General features: G+C 61.0%; 2 protein-coding genes across 3 annotated transcripts; one reads left to right on the top strand and one right to left on the bottom strand.

Annotated features, from left to right (window-relative positions):
• Nucleotides 1-1,292: 1,292 nt before the first annotated feature.
• Nucleotides 1,293-6,252, top strand: SDSL (serine dehydratase like). Of its 2 annotated transcripts, XM_059485116.1 has the most exons (9): nucleotides 1,432-1,487; nucleotides 2,053-2,207; nucleotides 2,410-2,604; nucleotides 2,706-2,745; nucleotides 2,836-2,975; nucleotides 3,211-3,299; nucleotides 3,815-4,042; nucleotides 4,120-4,244; nucleotides 4,869-6,252. In XM_059485116.1, exons 2-9 carry the CDS (start codon nucleotides 2,148-2,150, stop codon nucleotides 5,060-5,062), a joined length of 1,071 nt encoding a protein of 356 aa, XP_059341099.1. In that variant the 5' UTR covers nucleotides 1,432-1,487; nucleotides 2,053-2,147; the 3' UTR covers nucleotides 5,063-6,252. The 2 variants fall into 2 exon arrangements, with proteins under 2 accessions (XP_059341100.1, XP_059341099.1); XM_059485117.1 differs by lacking the exon at nucleotides 2,053-2,207 and having other exon boundaries at nucleotides 1,293-1,487.
• Nucleotides 6,253-8,882: 2,630 nt separating this feature from the next.
• Nucleotides 8,883-14,822, bottom strand: LHX5 (LIM homeobox 5). The gene is made up of 5 exons (XM_059485115.1): nucleotides 14,650-14,822; nucleotides 12,836-13,059; nucleotides 11,442-11,719; nucleotides 10,208-10,373; nucleotides 8,883-9,250 (listed from the first exon to the last, which is right to left on the bottom strand). The coding sequence occupies exons 1-5, from the start codon at nucleotides 14,820-14,822 to the stop codon at nucleotides 8,883-8,885; spliced, it is 1,209 nt and encodes a 402-aa protein (XP_059341098.1).
• Between the last annotated feature and the right edge of the window lie 846 nt (nucleotides 14,823-15,668).

Below are 15,668 nucleotides of genomic sequence, written 5' to 3'. Positions count from 1 at the left end.
TCTCTGCTGTGGGATGGGGGAGCCCCACTCTCACCCCCCAGGAGTGGCAGACCATCCTCATCCTGCCTTTTGTGTTCCTCTCCTCTGGCACCTGTGTGCCCCGTCCCCAAAAGCTGCAAAATCCTCTTAGGCAGCTCCCTTGATCCGCTCTGGCTCGTTAGGAATAACGAGGTCATTACTGGGGGATTAATGAGCTGTGCCTCGGCAGAGCTTTGAAGGCACCGGGTTCCCACCGGGGCTGGGGGCCCTGGGGGCTGCAGGGGGGTGGGAGGGAGCAGCTCTGGGCTGTTGGGGTGCTGGCACCCCAAAAACTGGCATGGGTGCCCTGGGGAAGGTGTGTGTCTGTGCCCTGCTGTGCTGGGACAGATTGCAGGTAAGCCTGTGTCCCCGTGGTGGGGGGGCTGCTTTTGGGCTCCCTGTGCCTCAGTTTCCCCAGACATATGGGGAGGTTCCTTCTTGAGCTGCAAAGAGGAACAGGCCGTGCTGGAAATGCCACAGTGTTGCTGATTCCCTTTTTTTGTTTCCTTAAACATGGAAAAACAAACAAAAACTTGTTAAAAACTATCCCAGCTGCTGCCACAGTGTCAGCCAGGGACGCTGGCCAAGGGAAGTGAGCAGGTGACAGCCTGGCATGCCCTCCTCATGGCAGGGATGGAGCCAAGGGGAGCGGGACAGGCACAGGGAGGTGGGTATGGGGTTCAAAGGGACCCTGGAGCACCCGGGGCCGAGCTGGGATGTGGGGTGTCCTCCCAAGGGGGTCTCCAGCCTCACCCCTGTGAGCTGGGACAGGCTCCTGCTGCTGTCCCACCCTCATGGGAGTGCCTGCATGAGATGAGGGGGTCACTCCAAAGGCCCCAGAGGAGCTGGAGCTGTGTCCCCCCCATGCCCTCATTCAGGAAATCGCCCTCATTGCCCTCCTTTGCAGGCCCCTGTGTCCCAAAAGCAGCATGGCTCTGCAGAGGGGCAGGGCTGTGCTCTGTGCTGCTCTCAGGAGCCCAGGGATGTTCTGTTGGCCCCAAAGCTCAGCCCCGTGAGGAGCAGGGCAGCCCCAGAGCTCTGTCCCTGCTCTCTGCCTGCCAGCACCGCTGCTCTGGGGAGTTTGCAGCCCAGTTTGGGTCAGGGCACTGAAATCCCATATTGTGTTTTCACTGCTGTGTGCAGAGCTGGGCACAGTGTGGGGCTCCCAGTGCTCCCAGTTTGGCCTGTGTTTGTCCCAGTGCAGTGTCCCTGGCACTGGGGCAGAGCTGGCACACTGTGGGGCTCCCAGTGCTCCCAGTTTGGCCTGTGTTGGTGCCAGTTCAGTGTCCCTCCCTCAGGACTCCTTGTGCCCTCTGCTTCCAGGCTGCTCCAGCTTGCCAAGAACAACAGAGGAGCCTCCTGCGGCTGCGGGGCTGCGGGCCAGGCTGGCCCTTCCTCCAGATCCCACCCTCCTCCTCCTCCTCCTCCTCCCTGCCTGCTGTGCACAGAACCAGCCCCTCCGAGCAGAGGTAGGACTTTTACCAGGGCTGGGTGACAAGGAGGGGTCCCAGAGGGAGGGAGGGGGCTCTGCCTGCTCTGCCTGGGGGCTGCTGGGCCTTGGGTCTGGGCCAGCCCTGCCTGGGTCACTCGGGACAGCCCCTCCCCAAGGGATCTTTGCCCATGGGGTGCCCACATGGCCAGCTGGATGGGGGGCTCATCCCGGGGGTCTCCCCCAGCTGGAGATGGGAACCTGGGAGAGAATTGAACAGCTGCCATGGGGTGGGGCTTGGCAGGGTGAGCAGAGGGCTGTGATGGCTGTTTGGAGGCAATGAGAGCTGTTTTGGCTGGGGGTTTGGGGTGTGCAGGCTGCCCTGGCTACACCAGGGCAAAAATCCTAAAATCTGCTGGTACATGGTTTTTGTGTGGACCAGATAATACCCAGTGCAAACCCTTGAGGGCCCCCAAACTTATTTGTGAGCTGCCTCTCCTCTTCCCCCATCTCCTGGGAGCCCACATCCCGTCCCAGGGCATGTGAGAGCTGGCAGGGCCACACGTGTTTGTCCCCGCGGGTCACCGGCTGTAAAACCCGCCCAGGGCTGAGCAAACAGCGAGCAGCCGGGGCAATGTCCGAGCCCTGCCCCCTGGCTGACTGAGCACGGCGGCCTGGGGACACCGGCACGGCCCCTCAGATGTCACCTGTCCCTCTGTGTGTGGGTGAGGACAAGCAGGGACATCTCCCGGGACAGCAGGTAACCCCAGCCTGGGGACAGGCCAAGCTGTGCACCTGGGGACAACGGGGCTGGGGACACCGCCAGGGTGCAGGAGGGGGTGGCACAGCCAGTGCTGGGATCCTCCAGGGAGAGCTGCTGCATCCTAGAGATGGGAGGGGACACTGGGGACAGCCCTGTCCCTATCGGAGCAGCTGGTGACTCCACCGCCTGTCCCTGGCAGGACGTCCCCTGCCAGGCCATGGCAGCCCAGCCGGCCGAGGGCCAGAAGCCCCAGAAGCCCTTCCACATCGTTACACCCGTCCTGGAGAGCCTGTCCCTCTCCAAGGCCGCGGGCACCAAGGTCTTCATGAAGATGGAGAACGTCCAGCCCTCGGGATCCTTCAAGATCCGGGGCATCGGGCACCTGTGCCAGGCTGTGAGTGTGGGCACGGGGTGTGCGGGGGGTGCTGCTGCCCTCGCGGGGGGCACAGTGCGGGCACACAGCCGCCCCCTCCCCTGTTCCTCTCCTCCTTTCAGGCTGCCAGGAAGGGCTGCCGCCACTTCGTCTGCTCCTCAGGTAACGCCGCCCCGAGCTGGGGATGCTCCTGGGGGATGTGGGGATGTGCGGGGGGGCCGAGCCGCGGCTGAGCCCCCTCCCTTTGGGCAGGAGGGAACGCGGGGCTGGCGGCGGCGTTGGCAGCGCGGGAGCTGGCGATGCCCATCACCGTGGTGGTGCCCAGCAGCAGCGGCCCCACCGCCGTGCGCAAGCTGCAGGAGCTGGGCGCCACCGTCGAGGTCTACGGCAAGGTACCCCCAAAACTGGGGTCTGGGGGGGTCCAGAGAGGGCTGAGCCTGACCTCAGCTGCTCATTGGTGCAAGCCCCACCCCAAAATGTCACCTTCCTGCATCCCCTGCAGCACAGCAGGGTCACCCTGGAAGCCCTCACCCGTTCTGGTGTCCCCCAGCCCTGCAGGGACAAGGGACCCACCCGGGGTTCTGAGGGCTCTGTGGAGCCCAGCTGAGCCCCCCTTGCCCTCACCAGGTGTGGGATGATGCCAACAGCAGAGCCCAGGAGCTGGCTAAGACAGAGGGCTGGGTCATCATCCCCCCCTTCGACCACCCCTTGGTGTGGTGAGTGCTGCCAGGGCTCAGCTCCTGTCCCCATCCCTGGGGAGTCCCTGGGCTGCATCCCCAGCTTCTGTCCCTGTCCCCATCCCCGGGATCCAGGGGAGCCCCCAGGCTGCATCTCCAGCTCCTCCCCATCCCTGGGAGCCCCCAGGCTGCATCCCCAGCTCCTGTCCCTGTCCCCATCCCTGGGAGCCCCCGGGCTGCATCCCCAGCTCCTCCCCATCCCTGGGAGCCCCCAGGCTGCATCCTCAGCTCCTGTCCCTGTCCCCATCCCTGGGGAGTCCCTGGGCTGCATCCCCAGCTCCTGTCCCTGTCCCCATCCCTGGGAGCCCCCAGGCTGCATCCCCAGCTCCTGTCCCTGTCCCCATCCCTGGGGAGTCCCTGGGCTGCATCCCCAGCTCCTGTCCCTGTCCCCATCCCTGGGAGCCCCCAGGCTGCATCCCCAGCTCCTGTCCCTGTCCCCATCCCGGGACCCAGGGGAGCCCCCGGGCTGCATCCTCCCGTCCCTGCCCCTGCAGGGAGGGTCACGCCAGCCTGGTCCGGGAGCTGAAGGACTCTCTGGAGGACAAGCCAGGCGCCATCGTGGTGGCGGTGGGTGGCGGGGGGCTGCTGGCCGGGGTGGTGGCCGGCCTGCAGCAGGTGGGCTGGCAGGATGTCCCCGTCATCGCCGCCGAGACGCTGGGCGCTCACAGCTTCCACGAGGCGCTCAAGGCCGGCCGGCTCGTCACCCTGCCCGACATCACCAGGTGAGCAGCCGGGCGTGCAGGGAGCTGGCAGGGCTCGCCGGTGTCCTCGCCCTGACCGCATTGTCCCTGTGTCCCAGCGTGGCCACCTGCCTGGGAGCCAAGACGGTGGCGGCGCGGGCGCTGGAATGTGCCCGGGAGTGCCAGGTGATCTCGCAGGTGGTGCAGGACGAGGAGGCCGTGAGGGCTGTGCAGCAGTTCCTGGGTGAGCCGGGTGACAGGGACAGCGCCGGGGACAGGGTGACAAGGGACACCGCTGGGGTCAGGGTGACAGGGACACTGCCGGAGCCTGGGGGTGCTGGATTCGGGGTGACAGGGATACAGCCGGGGTCAGGGTGACAAGGACACCTCTGGGCACTGGGGTGAGGGTGACAGGGACACCGCCGGGGTCGGGAGTGACAAGGACAGCGCCGGAGCCTGGGGTCAGGGTGACAGGGACACTGCCAAGCTCTGGGGACACTGGGGTTGGGGTGACAGGGACGCTGCCAAGCTCGGGGGGTACTGGGGTGAGGGTGACAGGGACACTGCCGGGCACTGGGGACACTGGGGTCAGGGTGACAGGGACACTGCGGGATGCTGGGGTCAGGGTGACGGGGACATCACCGGGCGCTGGGGTTGGGGTGACAGGGACACTGCTGGGCTGCTGAGGTCAGGGTGACAGGGACACTACTGGGGTTGGGGTGACAGGGTCACTGCCAGGCTCAGGGTGACAGGGACACCGCCGGACCTGGGGTCAGGGTGACAGGGACACCGCCGGGCACTGGGGCCGCCGTGTGCCGGGCGAGCTGTCCCTCGCTGTGTGCCGCACGTCCCCGCTGTGTCCCCGCAGATGAGGAGCGGGCGCTGGTGGAGCCGGCGTGCGGAGCCCCCCTGGCCGTGCTGTACTCGGGGCGGCTGCAGCGGCTGCAGAGCGAGGGGCGGCTGCCGAGCCCGCTGCGCCCCGTGCTGCTCGTGGTGTGCGGCGGCAGCAACATCCACACGGGCCGGCTGCGGGCCCTGCAGAGCCAGCTGGGGCTGCACTGACGCCGGGCAGAGCCCGCCTGGCACGCCCGGCTCGCTTTCCTTCCCAAAGAACAGAAATAAAGCTTGGGAACGCGGGGCTCCTCATGCAGCTTTTTACAGCACGCAGCGCCCATGCAGGGAGGGGGAAACTGAGGCACGGGGGTGGTGCCTGTGCTGAGGGGGGACTGGAGCCCCCCACACATCCCATTTTTCCCCTGGGACGTGCCAGGTATTCCCCTGTGTCCCTCTCTCCTCCCTCCCCAGGCTGCAGCTCCCCTCCTCAATTAGCAAACGCTCCCTCTCTGACTAATTACTGTGCTACTGTCTTTATGCATTATTATTGTAATGATTATTAATTATTACAATCCTCTCTCGTTCCTGCCACGTTGGCCGTGGCCAGACGAGAACAGCGCTCTTGTTAGGGTGGTTTATCCGCGGGAATCCCCGGCCGGGTTTAACACCCGCGGGCTCCGAGGTGCTCTGACATGCGGAGGGGATGTACCCCATCCTAGAGCCCCTAAGATCCCCCTTTTCCCCCATCCCACTCTTTTTCCCGTTCTCCCTTTCCCCCAGGAAAGAGAGAAAGGGATTCTCTCTGTAGCGTTGTGTTTGCCTTTAGCCCTTTGCTGTGGCGCCTCCTGGGGTTCTTTTCGTGTCCTCCCACCTTTTCTCCCCTTTCCTTCCTCCCATTCCGGGTGATTTTGCCGATTTGCTGGTGCGGTTCCCCTGCTAAGCCTGTGCCCTGTGCTTCGGGCAGGGAGAGAAGCATTTTTCTGCCCCCAACCCCTCTCATCCCCCTCCCTTTGCAGCAGAAGGGTGCCAGCCCCAGGAGCAGCTCACCCACATCCCCCCACACATCCTGACCTGAAACCCCTCCCTGCCTCAGCCCCTTGCCCTGCACCTTCCCAGGTGCTCGGTGGAGGCCAAACCCCCATAAATCACAGCTCTGCCACTCCGTCGTGAGCAATACCTTATGTAAAAAGGTGTTTCCAGGGAGCACCGAAGGCTGGAGAATCCTATTACGAGGCACACTATTAATTATAGGGAGTCAGCCCAACCTACTCGGGCTATTTTTTATCCCGGGTCCAAAACCTGATTACTTTCCACCTTCTGCAGACCTTCCCCCTTCCCCAAAAAAAAAAAAAAAAAAAAAAAAAAAAAAAAAAAAAAAAAAAAGGCAAGAAGGTCAGGAAAAGAAACGAAAAACAAAATGGAATAGCTTTTAAAAGGAATTTATTCCCGTTATTCTGTTTGAGGGGGAGTCAGGGCAGTCAGGAGCTCCCCATGGTGATTCCTCAGCACAGAGGGGTCATTGCTGAGGGTGGCACGGGCAGGCTGGAGGGTTTGGGGTGACCCAGCAAGGAGACTTCCCCCTCCTTACCTTCACCTGGGTGCCAGCTGGGGGCTTTGGATGTGCCTGTGACACCCTCAAGGGTGAGCTGTGTCACTCTGCAGCTGGGGACAGGCAGGAATCCTGAGTGTGCTGCCTTCCTGGCACCTCTGGGGTGATGGGGACCCCGGGTTGGGCTCCTGCACCCAGCTCGGAGCTGCAGAGCTGCTCTGTGCCAGGGATTGTTCCTTGGGATCTTCCCTGCTCGCATGGCTGCTCCTGCTGAGTCCCATCCTCTGGGAGCTTGGAGCATCATCCCCATCCCTCCTGCAGCCTCTTCTGTCCAGGTCTCACAGATGGGGTGTCCCAGCAGCCTAAAACCAACCCTCAGCTCTATGCCTTGAATTCTGAATTAATAATAATAATAATAGTAGTAATAATATCTAGTGTTCACCCCGTGATTCACCATTTTATACTCCTCAAAATGATGCTGTGAGTGGGTTATTTACCAACACATCACCCTGCCCTTATGAAAATTCCCCCTTGCCTGCTAACACTGACAGCCTGGGAGTGCTGGAGCAGCCAGCTGTGCTCCTGCCTCAGTTTCCCCCTTTGGGAAAAGGGAGGAGGTGTTTTTCCTGGGGATGGGGGGTGAGGGAACCCCAATGTCTGTGCTGGCCCCAGCTCCTGGCTGAGGGGGCTCAGTGTGCCTCCTTGGCCACCCCGTTATTAATGCCAGTAATGGCACAGGAAGGATAAATTCCAGCACTTGGCTGAACAGAGAAAATATGCAGAGCTGTGGCTGGCTTTCCATAAATCATCGCTGCTCCCTGCTACAACCGAGCCAGGACTTAAAATTCAGGTCAGGAGAGAGGGACTCTGGTAAGCCAGCAAGGGAAGGTAATTTATTCTGTTTATATCGTTTTACTGCAAGACAAGGAGCAGGGGGGCTGGTGGTGGGGGGGTGAAAAACTCTGCCATGATTTTGCATTTTAAATATTAGTTCAGAGCTGCAGCCTGCCTGGGACTTTTTATTTTTATATCTTGAGGGATAGAAAGCAGGAGAGAAGGGGAGTGAACTGCGGTGCTGGGGAGGAGATCCCACAGGGAAAATGGGGCAAAAGCTGCTGCTGGCACTGCTGAACCCCAGCTTGGGGTGTTCCCCATTGGGGCTGCTCTGGGAGGGTTTTGGTGCCCCCCAGGAGAAGGAAATTGTGCATTGTGCTGTCTGAGCTGGGTAATGTGTCCCTTCCCAGTGCCGGGGAGCTGTGGGACTGGGGGGAACTGGGGAGGGATGGGGATGCAGCAGCATCACCTTGTGCAGGGGCACATCCCTCACCCAGGGCAGCGCTGGGGGAGCCCGGCCAGCGTTCCTCACGGGCTTGTGTTAAAACAAATCCAAATAAAGTAAAATGAAAGGGACCAGGTGACCGAACAGTAGGTAACTAAAAGGTTTTTTATTCACATCGAACAACAAGAGCCATTCACACTAACAGCCTCCGCAAGAGGCAGCGGGGACAGGAAACCCACGACGCTTTCAGAAAACAACTTTTTTTTTTTTCCTTTCCTTTTCCATTCTCCTTCCTTTTATTCCCCCCCTCTCTCTATGCTCTCACCCCCCTCCCCGGCGCCATCCCCTCCCTGCCTTCAAAATAGAAAAAATTCGGAGCCTCCGATGACTAAAGTACAATAAATAATCAGTAAACACAAAAACATACTTTATTTGTTTCTCCTTTATACAAAATAAAGAAACTAGAAGCAAAAACTATAATACATCCTTAAATTGGCGGAGCCTCTGGGAATCGTTGGGGCGGGACTCGGCGTCGAGGCTCGGGTGAAATTTCTGCTGCTGTGCTTGGCTTGGTTTAGTTCGGGGGTTTATTGTTTTGTTTGGGGTTTTATTTTGTTGTTGTTCTGTTTTTTCCTGTTTTCTGGTGTCTGTTCCACCACGTGGGAGCCCAATCTCAGCCAGCCACCGGGGCCTGGCCCCGCTCAGCCCCATCGTCCCCACCGCTCCAAAATCCGGCTCCAAACCCACCTTCCCCTCGGGGGTGAAACGGGAACAATAAAAACGAGGCCAGGGAGGGGCCACGGGGGGGTTATCCCTGCTATTCCCCGTTCCCCCCCTTTCCTGTGGCGGGGGATAATTAAAAAGGACGCTAATGAGCAGGGGCAGCCCTGCCGCAGCCCCTCCCCGGTGCGGGACCCGTGTCCAGGCGAGTTCAGCTTTGGTCCGAGAGGCGCTGGGCCGGCTCCGGCGGGCTCTGCAGGGCTGGGCACCCCTCACCGCCCCCCAAAAAGCCTCGGGGGGCAGCTGCCGGGAGGGGGGAGGTAGCGGGGTGGCCCCAAGCTCCCGGGGTGCGGGATGGGGAGGGCGGGCGGAGATGCCGCGATGCGCTCGGGCATCGGCGGGGGAGCCCCTGCTGGGGGCGAGGAGGGGACACGCGTGGGCTGGGGGGACCAGGGGGGCTTTTCCCCCTGCGCACACGCACACGCGTGCCCGGGCCGGGCCTACCACACCGCCGCCTCGCTGAGCTCCGGGTTGGGGTGCGACAGAGCCCCGCTGTAGCCGCTATTGCTGGACATGGAGAAGGGCGGGCTGGGCCCCCCGCTGAAGACCTCGCCAGGAATGGGGTGCAGCGAGCCCGTCATGCCCGGCTCGGGGCTGGGGGTGTCGGGGTGCGAGATCATATCCGTGTACCTTTGGTTTTCTGAGGAGTGGTGTCCGCTTAGGGGGGGCTCCAAGGGTCCCAGGGGTGTGGAGCCGGGTCCTGAGTTCTGAAGGTAGCTGGAGTCGGCCGGGGACTGGGCTTGGGAGGGCGGCCCGTGGGGGAAAAAGTCATAGTTGCCTCCCGGCCCGTAGTAGTCACCTTGGTAATCTGTGGGGAGGGGGGAAAAGGGATGGATTTGGTCTCCCGAAATCCCTCTGCGCCCCAAACCCGTGCTGTCCCCTCCAAAACGCTCTGCTGGCCCCCAAACGGGGACCCCAAGGACGGCTGGGATTTAAATCCAACCTGGGAGGAATGAGCCCATCCTAAGAGCTGCACTGCCCATCATCCTCTCTTTGCCCATCCTCTCTAGTACCCTTTCTTTGGGGTGCGGAAGAGCAGCGAATTCGGGCTGGGAGAGGTGAAAGGGCCGAGAAAATGGGCTCAGTTTAGTGCTTAATTAATGGAGAAAAAATAACGTGCATATATTTATATATATGTGTATAAAAAGGGGATGTGGAAAATATAGCTATAAACAGAATGAGCAAAAACAAATATAAAACGGGGAAAATGTATATAATGGGAAAATATATATGCATATTGGGGAAATTATATATAATCTGGGAAAATACATTAATATATATATAATAGGAAAAATACACTAATATATATATATAATAGGAAAAATACATTAATATATATGTAGTAGGAAAAATACATTAAAGTATATATAAAATGTGGAATTAGTATATGTGTTTAAGCAGCTTGGAAGGGATCTGGACACTAACTGCAGAGCAACAAGGGGTGCCTGGAAAGCCGCGGGTCAGATGGGAGGCTTTGAAAGCGCAGATTTTGGGGGGGCTCTGCGGGGCCGCCGGGGCAGCGGGGGCGGCCGGCCCGCACTGACCCTCCATATGCTGCGGGCCCGCGAGGTAATTGCAGCAAATGCGGCCTGAAAGGGGGACAAAAGCCCCGCAGCTGGGGCTTTGTTCGCGGGAGAGGGGCCCCGCAATGCCGGGGGGGCGTGGGGTGCGTGGGGCCGGGCACGCGTGTGAAAGGGGACAGCCGCGGAGAACGGGATGGGAGGAACAAAGGACAGGAGGGGACAGGGCAGGGACGGTCCCTCACCTCCGTAGTAGGTGTAGGGCGTGGAGCCGAGCATCTCGGACTCGTCGAGGCGGCCGCCGAGGGGCCGCATCCTGCGGGGGCTGCGGAAGAACGCGTGCCGGCGGGCGCCCAGCGCGCTCAGCTGCTTCATCCGCCGCTCCTTGGACCGACGGTTCTGGAACCACACCTGCGGCCGGGCTGGGGTCAGTGCCCAGCGCGGGTGGGCGAGCAGGGACCCGTCTGGCTCACCATCTTGCACCCACACGGCTTTTCTAACATCTATTTTTTTTTTTTTTAAATCAACACCGACCCCCTTTCCTGCTGCTGCTCAAAAAGTACATGGGGACACCGCTAATAACCAGGTTATTTAAAACTCTGCCCCTCCTTCCCGCAGCTGCACACCTTCAGCCTCTCTGCCCCTGCAGCTGGAAAAGGCAGGAGGGGGAAATTTTCCCCATGGATAAGGGAAAGAAGGGAGGAAACGTGGGAAGGAAAAAGGGGGTTTGGATTATGGCAGGAGCAGGCAGAAAGCGGGAGCAGGGGGATGAGCCCCGGCGGCAGCAGGCAGGGATTCAGAACAGCCCGCGGTGAGGATGGGAATAAAAGGGAAAGGGGAGATGTGGCCGCCTCTCCACGGGCATTGCTCCTCCGGAACCGCTCGCCTCAGCAGCCTGGTGGGGCGCCTGGATTATTGTCGGACTCCCCCGGGGATGGGGCAGCGCGGGGGGACGGGCACAGCGCGCTCCTGCGGGACTCGCGCTCCGCTCTGCCGGGAGCCGGGAATCGCAGCTCCGCCGCCGGCAAAGCCGGAGAGTCCTCCCCTATTAATGCCTCTATTAAAGCCCATTAATCCCTACATTTCCGCAGGGATTTTCTTCACGGGGGCAGCGCGGTGAGGAAGTGCCGGCTGCCTGCAGAGCGCGGTGGATGCAAGGCTGGAGCATCCATCTCCCGGCACGCCGGGGATCCTGTTCGGCCCCGCGTTTCGGGAATGAAACACCTCGTGTTTCATCCCTTCCCACGGCTGGGGGATCCCCGCTCACCCACGAGAGCGTGGGGGGGCTGCAGGGCGGGTTTGAGGTGGTGCTGGAAGGGACAAACGGGGTTGGTCCGTTCCCACTGTCACAAACGGGGTTGGCCCGTTCCCACTGTCACAAACGGGGCTGGCCCGTTCCCACTCCGGAACCGTCCGGGCTCCCCCCGGGACCCCCTGTGCCCCCCCCGGGACCCCCCCCTGTCGTTCTGTCTGTCCCACCTGGATCACTCTCATGTTGAGGCCGGTCTCCTGGGCCAGCTGCTCCCGGATGTGGCGGGTGGGTTTGGGGGTGGCGGCGAAGGCGGCTTTGAGGGTCTCCAGCTGCTTGGCTTTAATGGTGGTGCGGGGCCCCCTCCGCTTGGTGCCCGAGTTCTGCTCCTCGTTCTCGTTGTTGGTGGTCTCCTTGTCCGACGAGGTCGAGTTGTCCGTTTCCTTGGTGTCGTCCTGCATGGGGTCCTGGAGATCCGGGGACAAACTCCTGTCTGTACATGAGGACACTGTAAAGGAGACCCAGAGAGGAAAGGGGGGGGGTGGATGACTTCGGGGAGACATTGACCCCCCTCTCCTGTCCCCCTCTGCTTGCCCGGAGAGGGGTTGGGGGTGCTGGAGAGCACGAGGGGTGCAGACGGCCTCTGCCCCCCCAAAGCATCGCCCCCCAACACCACCGGGCACCGCTCCAGCCCTGTGGGGGGAGCTGGGCAGGGGGTGCCCCCCATGCCCGCGCTGCCCCCCGCGCTCCCCCTCTATCCCCGCGCCGGGAAAAACGTAGCCGGGCCCTGTGGGGGTTCGGGGAGCCCCCCGGTCTCTGTGTCCAGCCTGGCTCACCTCCCCGCCCCCAGGCCCCGTGTTCCCCCCGGGACCCTCAGCCAGCACCCCCCAAGGCCAAGCTCTACTCGCCTCGCTCACAGCAGCGGCCCCACTGACTGGCGTGGCAGGATCCGGCCCCGGGTGCTGGACGGAGAGAGAGCCCACGGAAGGGGGTGAGCAGGGGCGCCCGGCATGGCTGGGACAGCAGGAGGGGGCCTGGCCCTGCTCTCCTGACGCAGAGACAGCTTCCAAGGAAGTCAAATGGGAGCTTTGCCTCTGGGTGAAAGGAGGCGAAGCATCAGGCCCGCGGTGCGGGGGGAGCGGCCACGTTCTCAGGGGGGCTCTGGGGAGGGAGGGAGGGAGTGGGGGGCTCCCGGGGCAGCCCTCGGGGGGGGCATCGCGGCTCCCCCCGCCCCGCAGCCCCGCTGGATGGGCAGAGCCGCGGCTGGGGCGGGGAGCGCACCCCACGCGTGTCCGCGTCCCACGGGGGCGTCACCGAGGCTTCCACCCGCTCCGAGCCTTTCACCCCGCATCGCTCCCTCCCCGATGGGCTGCGGGGTGCAGCCCCTCACCCCACAACTGTAGAGAGCCCAATCCGAACGTCCTGCCCGGCCGGGGGGCGCCTCCACCGGGAGGTACGGGCAGCTCGGGGCTTGTGCCCGGCGCTCTCGGCGCTGCCCCTCCTGCCGGTACCGGGATTACCGCGGCCGGGATTACCGGGGGTCGGGCCGACCCCTCACCCCACACATCCAAACCTCCTGCCCGGCGGCGAGAACGGAGCGCTGGGCGGGCTGAGCCGCTCGTACCTGAGTTGAGGCTGCCTTCCTTCAAACTGGGAGAGTTCAAATAATCCTCTTTGCAAACAAATTTGTTCTCGTCGATGATATAGAGCTCCTCGCCCGTGGAGAGCTGCTTGTTGCACACCATGCAGGTGAAACAGTTCAGGTGGAACACTTTATTCCGGGCTTTCCGGACGAGGTCGCTGGGAGAGATCCCTTGGGAGCAGCCGGCGCATTTGGTACCAAACCTCCTGGGAAGGGGAGAGAAGCGAGAAGAGCTGGAGCCCCGGGCAGGACGGGCTGCGGCGGGGGCTGTGTGTGTGCTCTGCGCCGATCCCCCCTCCCCAAGCCCCCGCGGGAGCCCCGCTCCTCCAGCACCGGGGGGATCTCCTCCATTGTCCCCATGGAAGATTTGGGGGAACGGGCGAACCGCACCTGCGGGGCGAGGATGAGGAGAGCCTTCATCCCCGCCAGCCCTGGGGCCGGGCTGCGGGCAGAGCGCGGCTTTGGGGTGTCCCCAGGCGCGGGGGACACGCACGAACATCCTCGCACGGGTTTGGCCCCAGAGGGGACGCGCGGGAGGGGAGGGCAGGGCAGGGTTTCGTTTCAGCCGGTGCTTCCCGGGGCTCCGGCCTGAAAATCCCCGAAAATGGGGCTGATCACGGCCGGAGAGACGGGAAAAGGAGCGGCGGGTGCGGGGATCAGAACAACGGGCGGCGGAGGAGGGAGCTGCGCTCCCCAAAGCGTCCCATGGTCCCAAATCCCCCATCCGCTCCCCAAGCCGAGAGGGAGTTTTTTCAGGTCGGGAAGAGTGCTTTGTAAATCTCCGGTTTTCCTTTCCTTCCCACAGCGGGTCTGGGTTTAGGTGTGATTTTTTTTTTTTTTTTTCCAGGTGATTTTACAAAAATTAAAAAAAAAAATAAAAGAAAAAATTAATTCCAGGGAATCTGAATCGACTAGGAATCTCCCAAGGAAAAAAAAAAAAAAAAAAAAAAGGAAAAAAAAAAGAGACAAAACCAAACAACCAAAACCTGCCACAAACCCCACAAACCAAAACCCAAACCCCCACCAAAAAAATAATAATAATAAAAAGCAACAAGGACAAAACATAAAACCCACAGCAAAATAAAACAACAAAAAAAAAATTCCAACAAAGCCCCCCAAACCAACCCAACAAACAAAAAAATATAATGCTACGAGAAAAAAGAAAAAAACAAACAAGGAAAAAATAAAACCAACCTCCAAAACAAACAAAAACCCTCACAGAAACAAAAATTCCGCCCGCAGAACGGGGAGCAGGGGCTGTCCCCGGGGGCTGCCAGGCCCGGGGTGCCCACGCAGGGTCCCCTGTCCCCCTCGGGCCGCGGCCCCAGCGGTGCCCGTGTCGCTGCCGGCCGTGACGTTGATGTAGTGCCAGCATTAGGAGCCATAAGTCACGGCCCCCCCTTTGCCTCGCCGGCCCCGAATTCCCTCCCGGCCTTATCGCGCTCATTAGGGGCGTTTAAGGCGCGGGGTCCCAGGGAGGGGGGATTTGGGCACCGCTTCCAGCGGGGCCTGCGGTGCGGGGGGAGCTGGGGGTGCCAGGCCCGTGCCCGGTGTCACCCCAGTGCCAGGCCGGTGCCCGCTGTCACCGCAAGCCGCGGGACGGGCGGGGGCAGCGGCGGAGATGCGGGGAAAGGTGTGGGGAGATGGGGAGGGGGCGCAGCCTCGCCGCCCCCTCCTCGGGCTGCAGCAGCGGCCGCCGGGTGCCCCCGGGGCTCCCCGGACACACGGACAGGAGGGGACCCCCATGAGCTCCCCAAAACTCCTCTCCCTCCGCTGGGGTGGGGGTGAGGACTCACCTGAAAAAGTCATTTTTGCAGTAGAGTTTCCCTTCCCTGGAGAAGCATTTCTCGGTGAGGTTGCACTTGCACTCGCAGCACTGGACGCATTTGATGTGCCATGCCCTGTCCAAGACGTTCAGCAGGAAGCGGTCCAAAATGGGCCTCTCGCAGCCCGCACAATGCACCATCATAACCTCCGCCGGGGGATGGAGACGCTCGAAAGGAGAAGCCAGCCCCGCGCCGGCACACGGAGGCGGCAAAAAAGGAATAAAAACCAAAAAAAATCAAAAAAAAAAAAAAAAAAAAAAAAAAAATCCTCTCCCCCCCCCAAAAAAAAACCAAACAAACAAAAAAAAAAGCGGGGGAAAAGAATGGAAAAATAAAATAAAATAGAAAAAAAAGGCAGGAAAAAATTAAAATTAAATGAAATTAAATGAAAAGAAATAAAATAAATTAAAATAAAGGAGAATAAAAATAAAATAAAAATTAAAAAAAAAAAAACCAAAAGAAAATAAAACCCGAACGAAATAAACCAAAAACTAACAAAATACAGAAGAAGGAACAACAAAAAATTCAGGGGAGGGCAGCGGGGCTGCTGTCAAGTTCTTCCCCCTCTTCTCTCCGGAGCCTCGACGACGGCAGGGAAAAAACGATGCCCCCCCCAAGAATAATCCAAACCACCCCCGAGAAATAACAACAACAACAGCAGCAGCAGCAGCACCGAGCAGCCCCCGAAACGGGGCTCGGTGGGTGCGTGCGGAGCGGCCCGGGAGGCGGCGGAGCGGCGGCCGCGCTGCTGCTGGGCTCTGCGGCAGCGGGAGGGGTCCTGCATGAACCCCCCCGAGCAGCCGGCAGCCCCGGTGCCTCGCTGTGCTCCGCCGCCGCCGCGCCGCCACTCTCATGCTGTCCCCATCGCCAGCTTTGTCCCCCGCCTTAGTAATTCGCGCATCCTTATTCAGATTTGGTGACGCCGAGGGCAGCGTCACCCGGGATGCGGCCAATGGCGGGGCGGTAACCATGGTAACCTCTTAATTTAT

This window comes from Ammospiza nelsoni, chromosome 18 (genome assembly GCF_027579445.1).
Source record: "Ammospiza nelsoni isolate bAmmNel1 chromosome 18, bAmmNel1.pri, whole genome shotgun sequence".
Classification (NCBI taxonomy): Eukaryota; Metazoa; Chordata; class Aves; order Passeriformes; family Passerellidae; genus Ammospiza; species Ammospiza nelsoni.
The sequence above is the reverse complement of the archived record's forward strand: the minus strand, read 5'-3'. Positions and strand labels throughout refer to the sequence as shown.

What these genes read in the sequence shown, in the direction of transcription:
- LHX5 (XM_059485115.1), bottom strand. Translation starts at nt 14,822, where the DNA reads ATGATGGTGCATTGTGCGGGCTGCGAGAGGCCCATTTTGGACCGCTTC. An exon ending in TGCAAAAATGACTTTTTCAG is followed by an intron (nt 13,060 to 14,649) that starts GTGAGTCCTCAC and finishes TCCCCTTCCCAG; the next exon opens with GAGGTTTGGTACCAAATGCG. An exon ending in GCCCTACACCTACTACGGAG is followed by an intron (nt 9,251 to 10,207) that starts GTGAGGGACCGT and finishes CCCTCCCCACAG; the next exon opens with ATTACCAAGGTGACTACTAC.
- SDSL (XM_059485116.1), top strand. Translation starts at nt 2,148, where the DNA reads ATGTCACCTGTCCCTCTGTGTGTGGGTGAGGACAAGCAGGGACATCTC. An exon ending in CCGTCGAGGTCTACGGCAAG is followed by an intron (nt 2,976 to 3,210) that starts GTACCCCCAAAA and finishes TGCCCTCACCAG; the next exon opens with GTGTGGGATGATGCCAACAG. An exon ending in GGCTGTGCAGCAGTTCCTGG is followed by an intron (nt 4,245 to 4,868) that starts GTGAGCCGGGTG and finishes GTGTCCCCGCAG; the next exon opens with ATGAGGAGCGGGCGCTGGTG.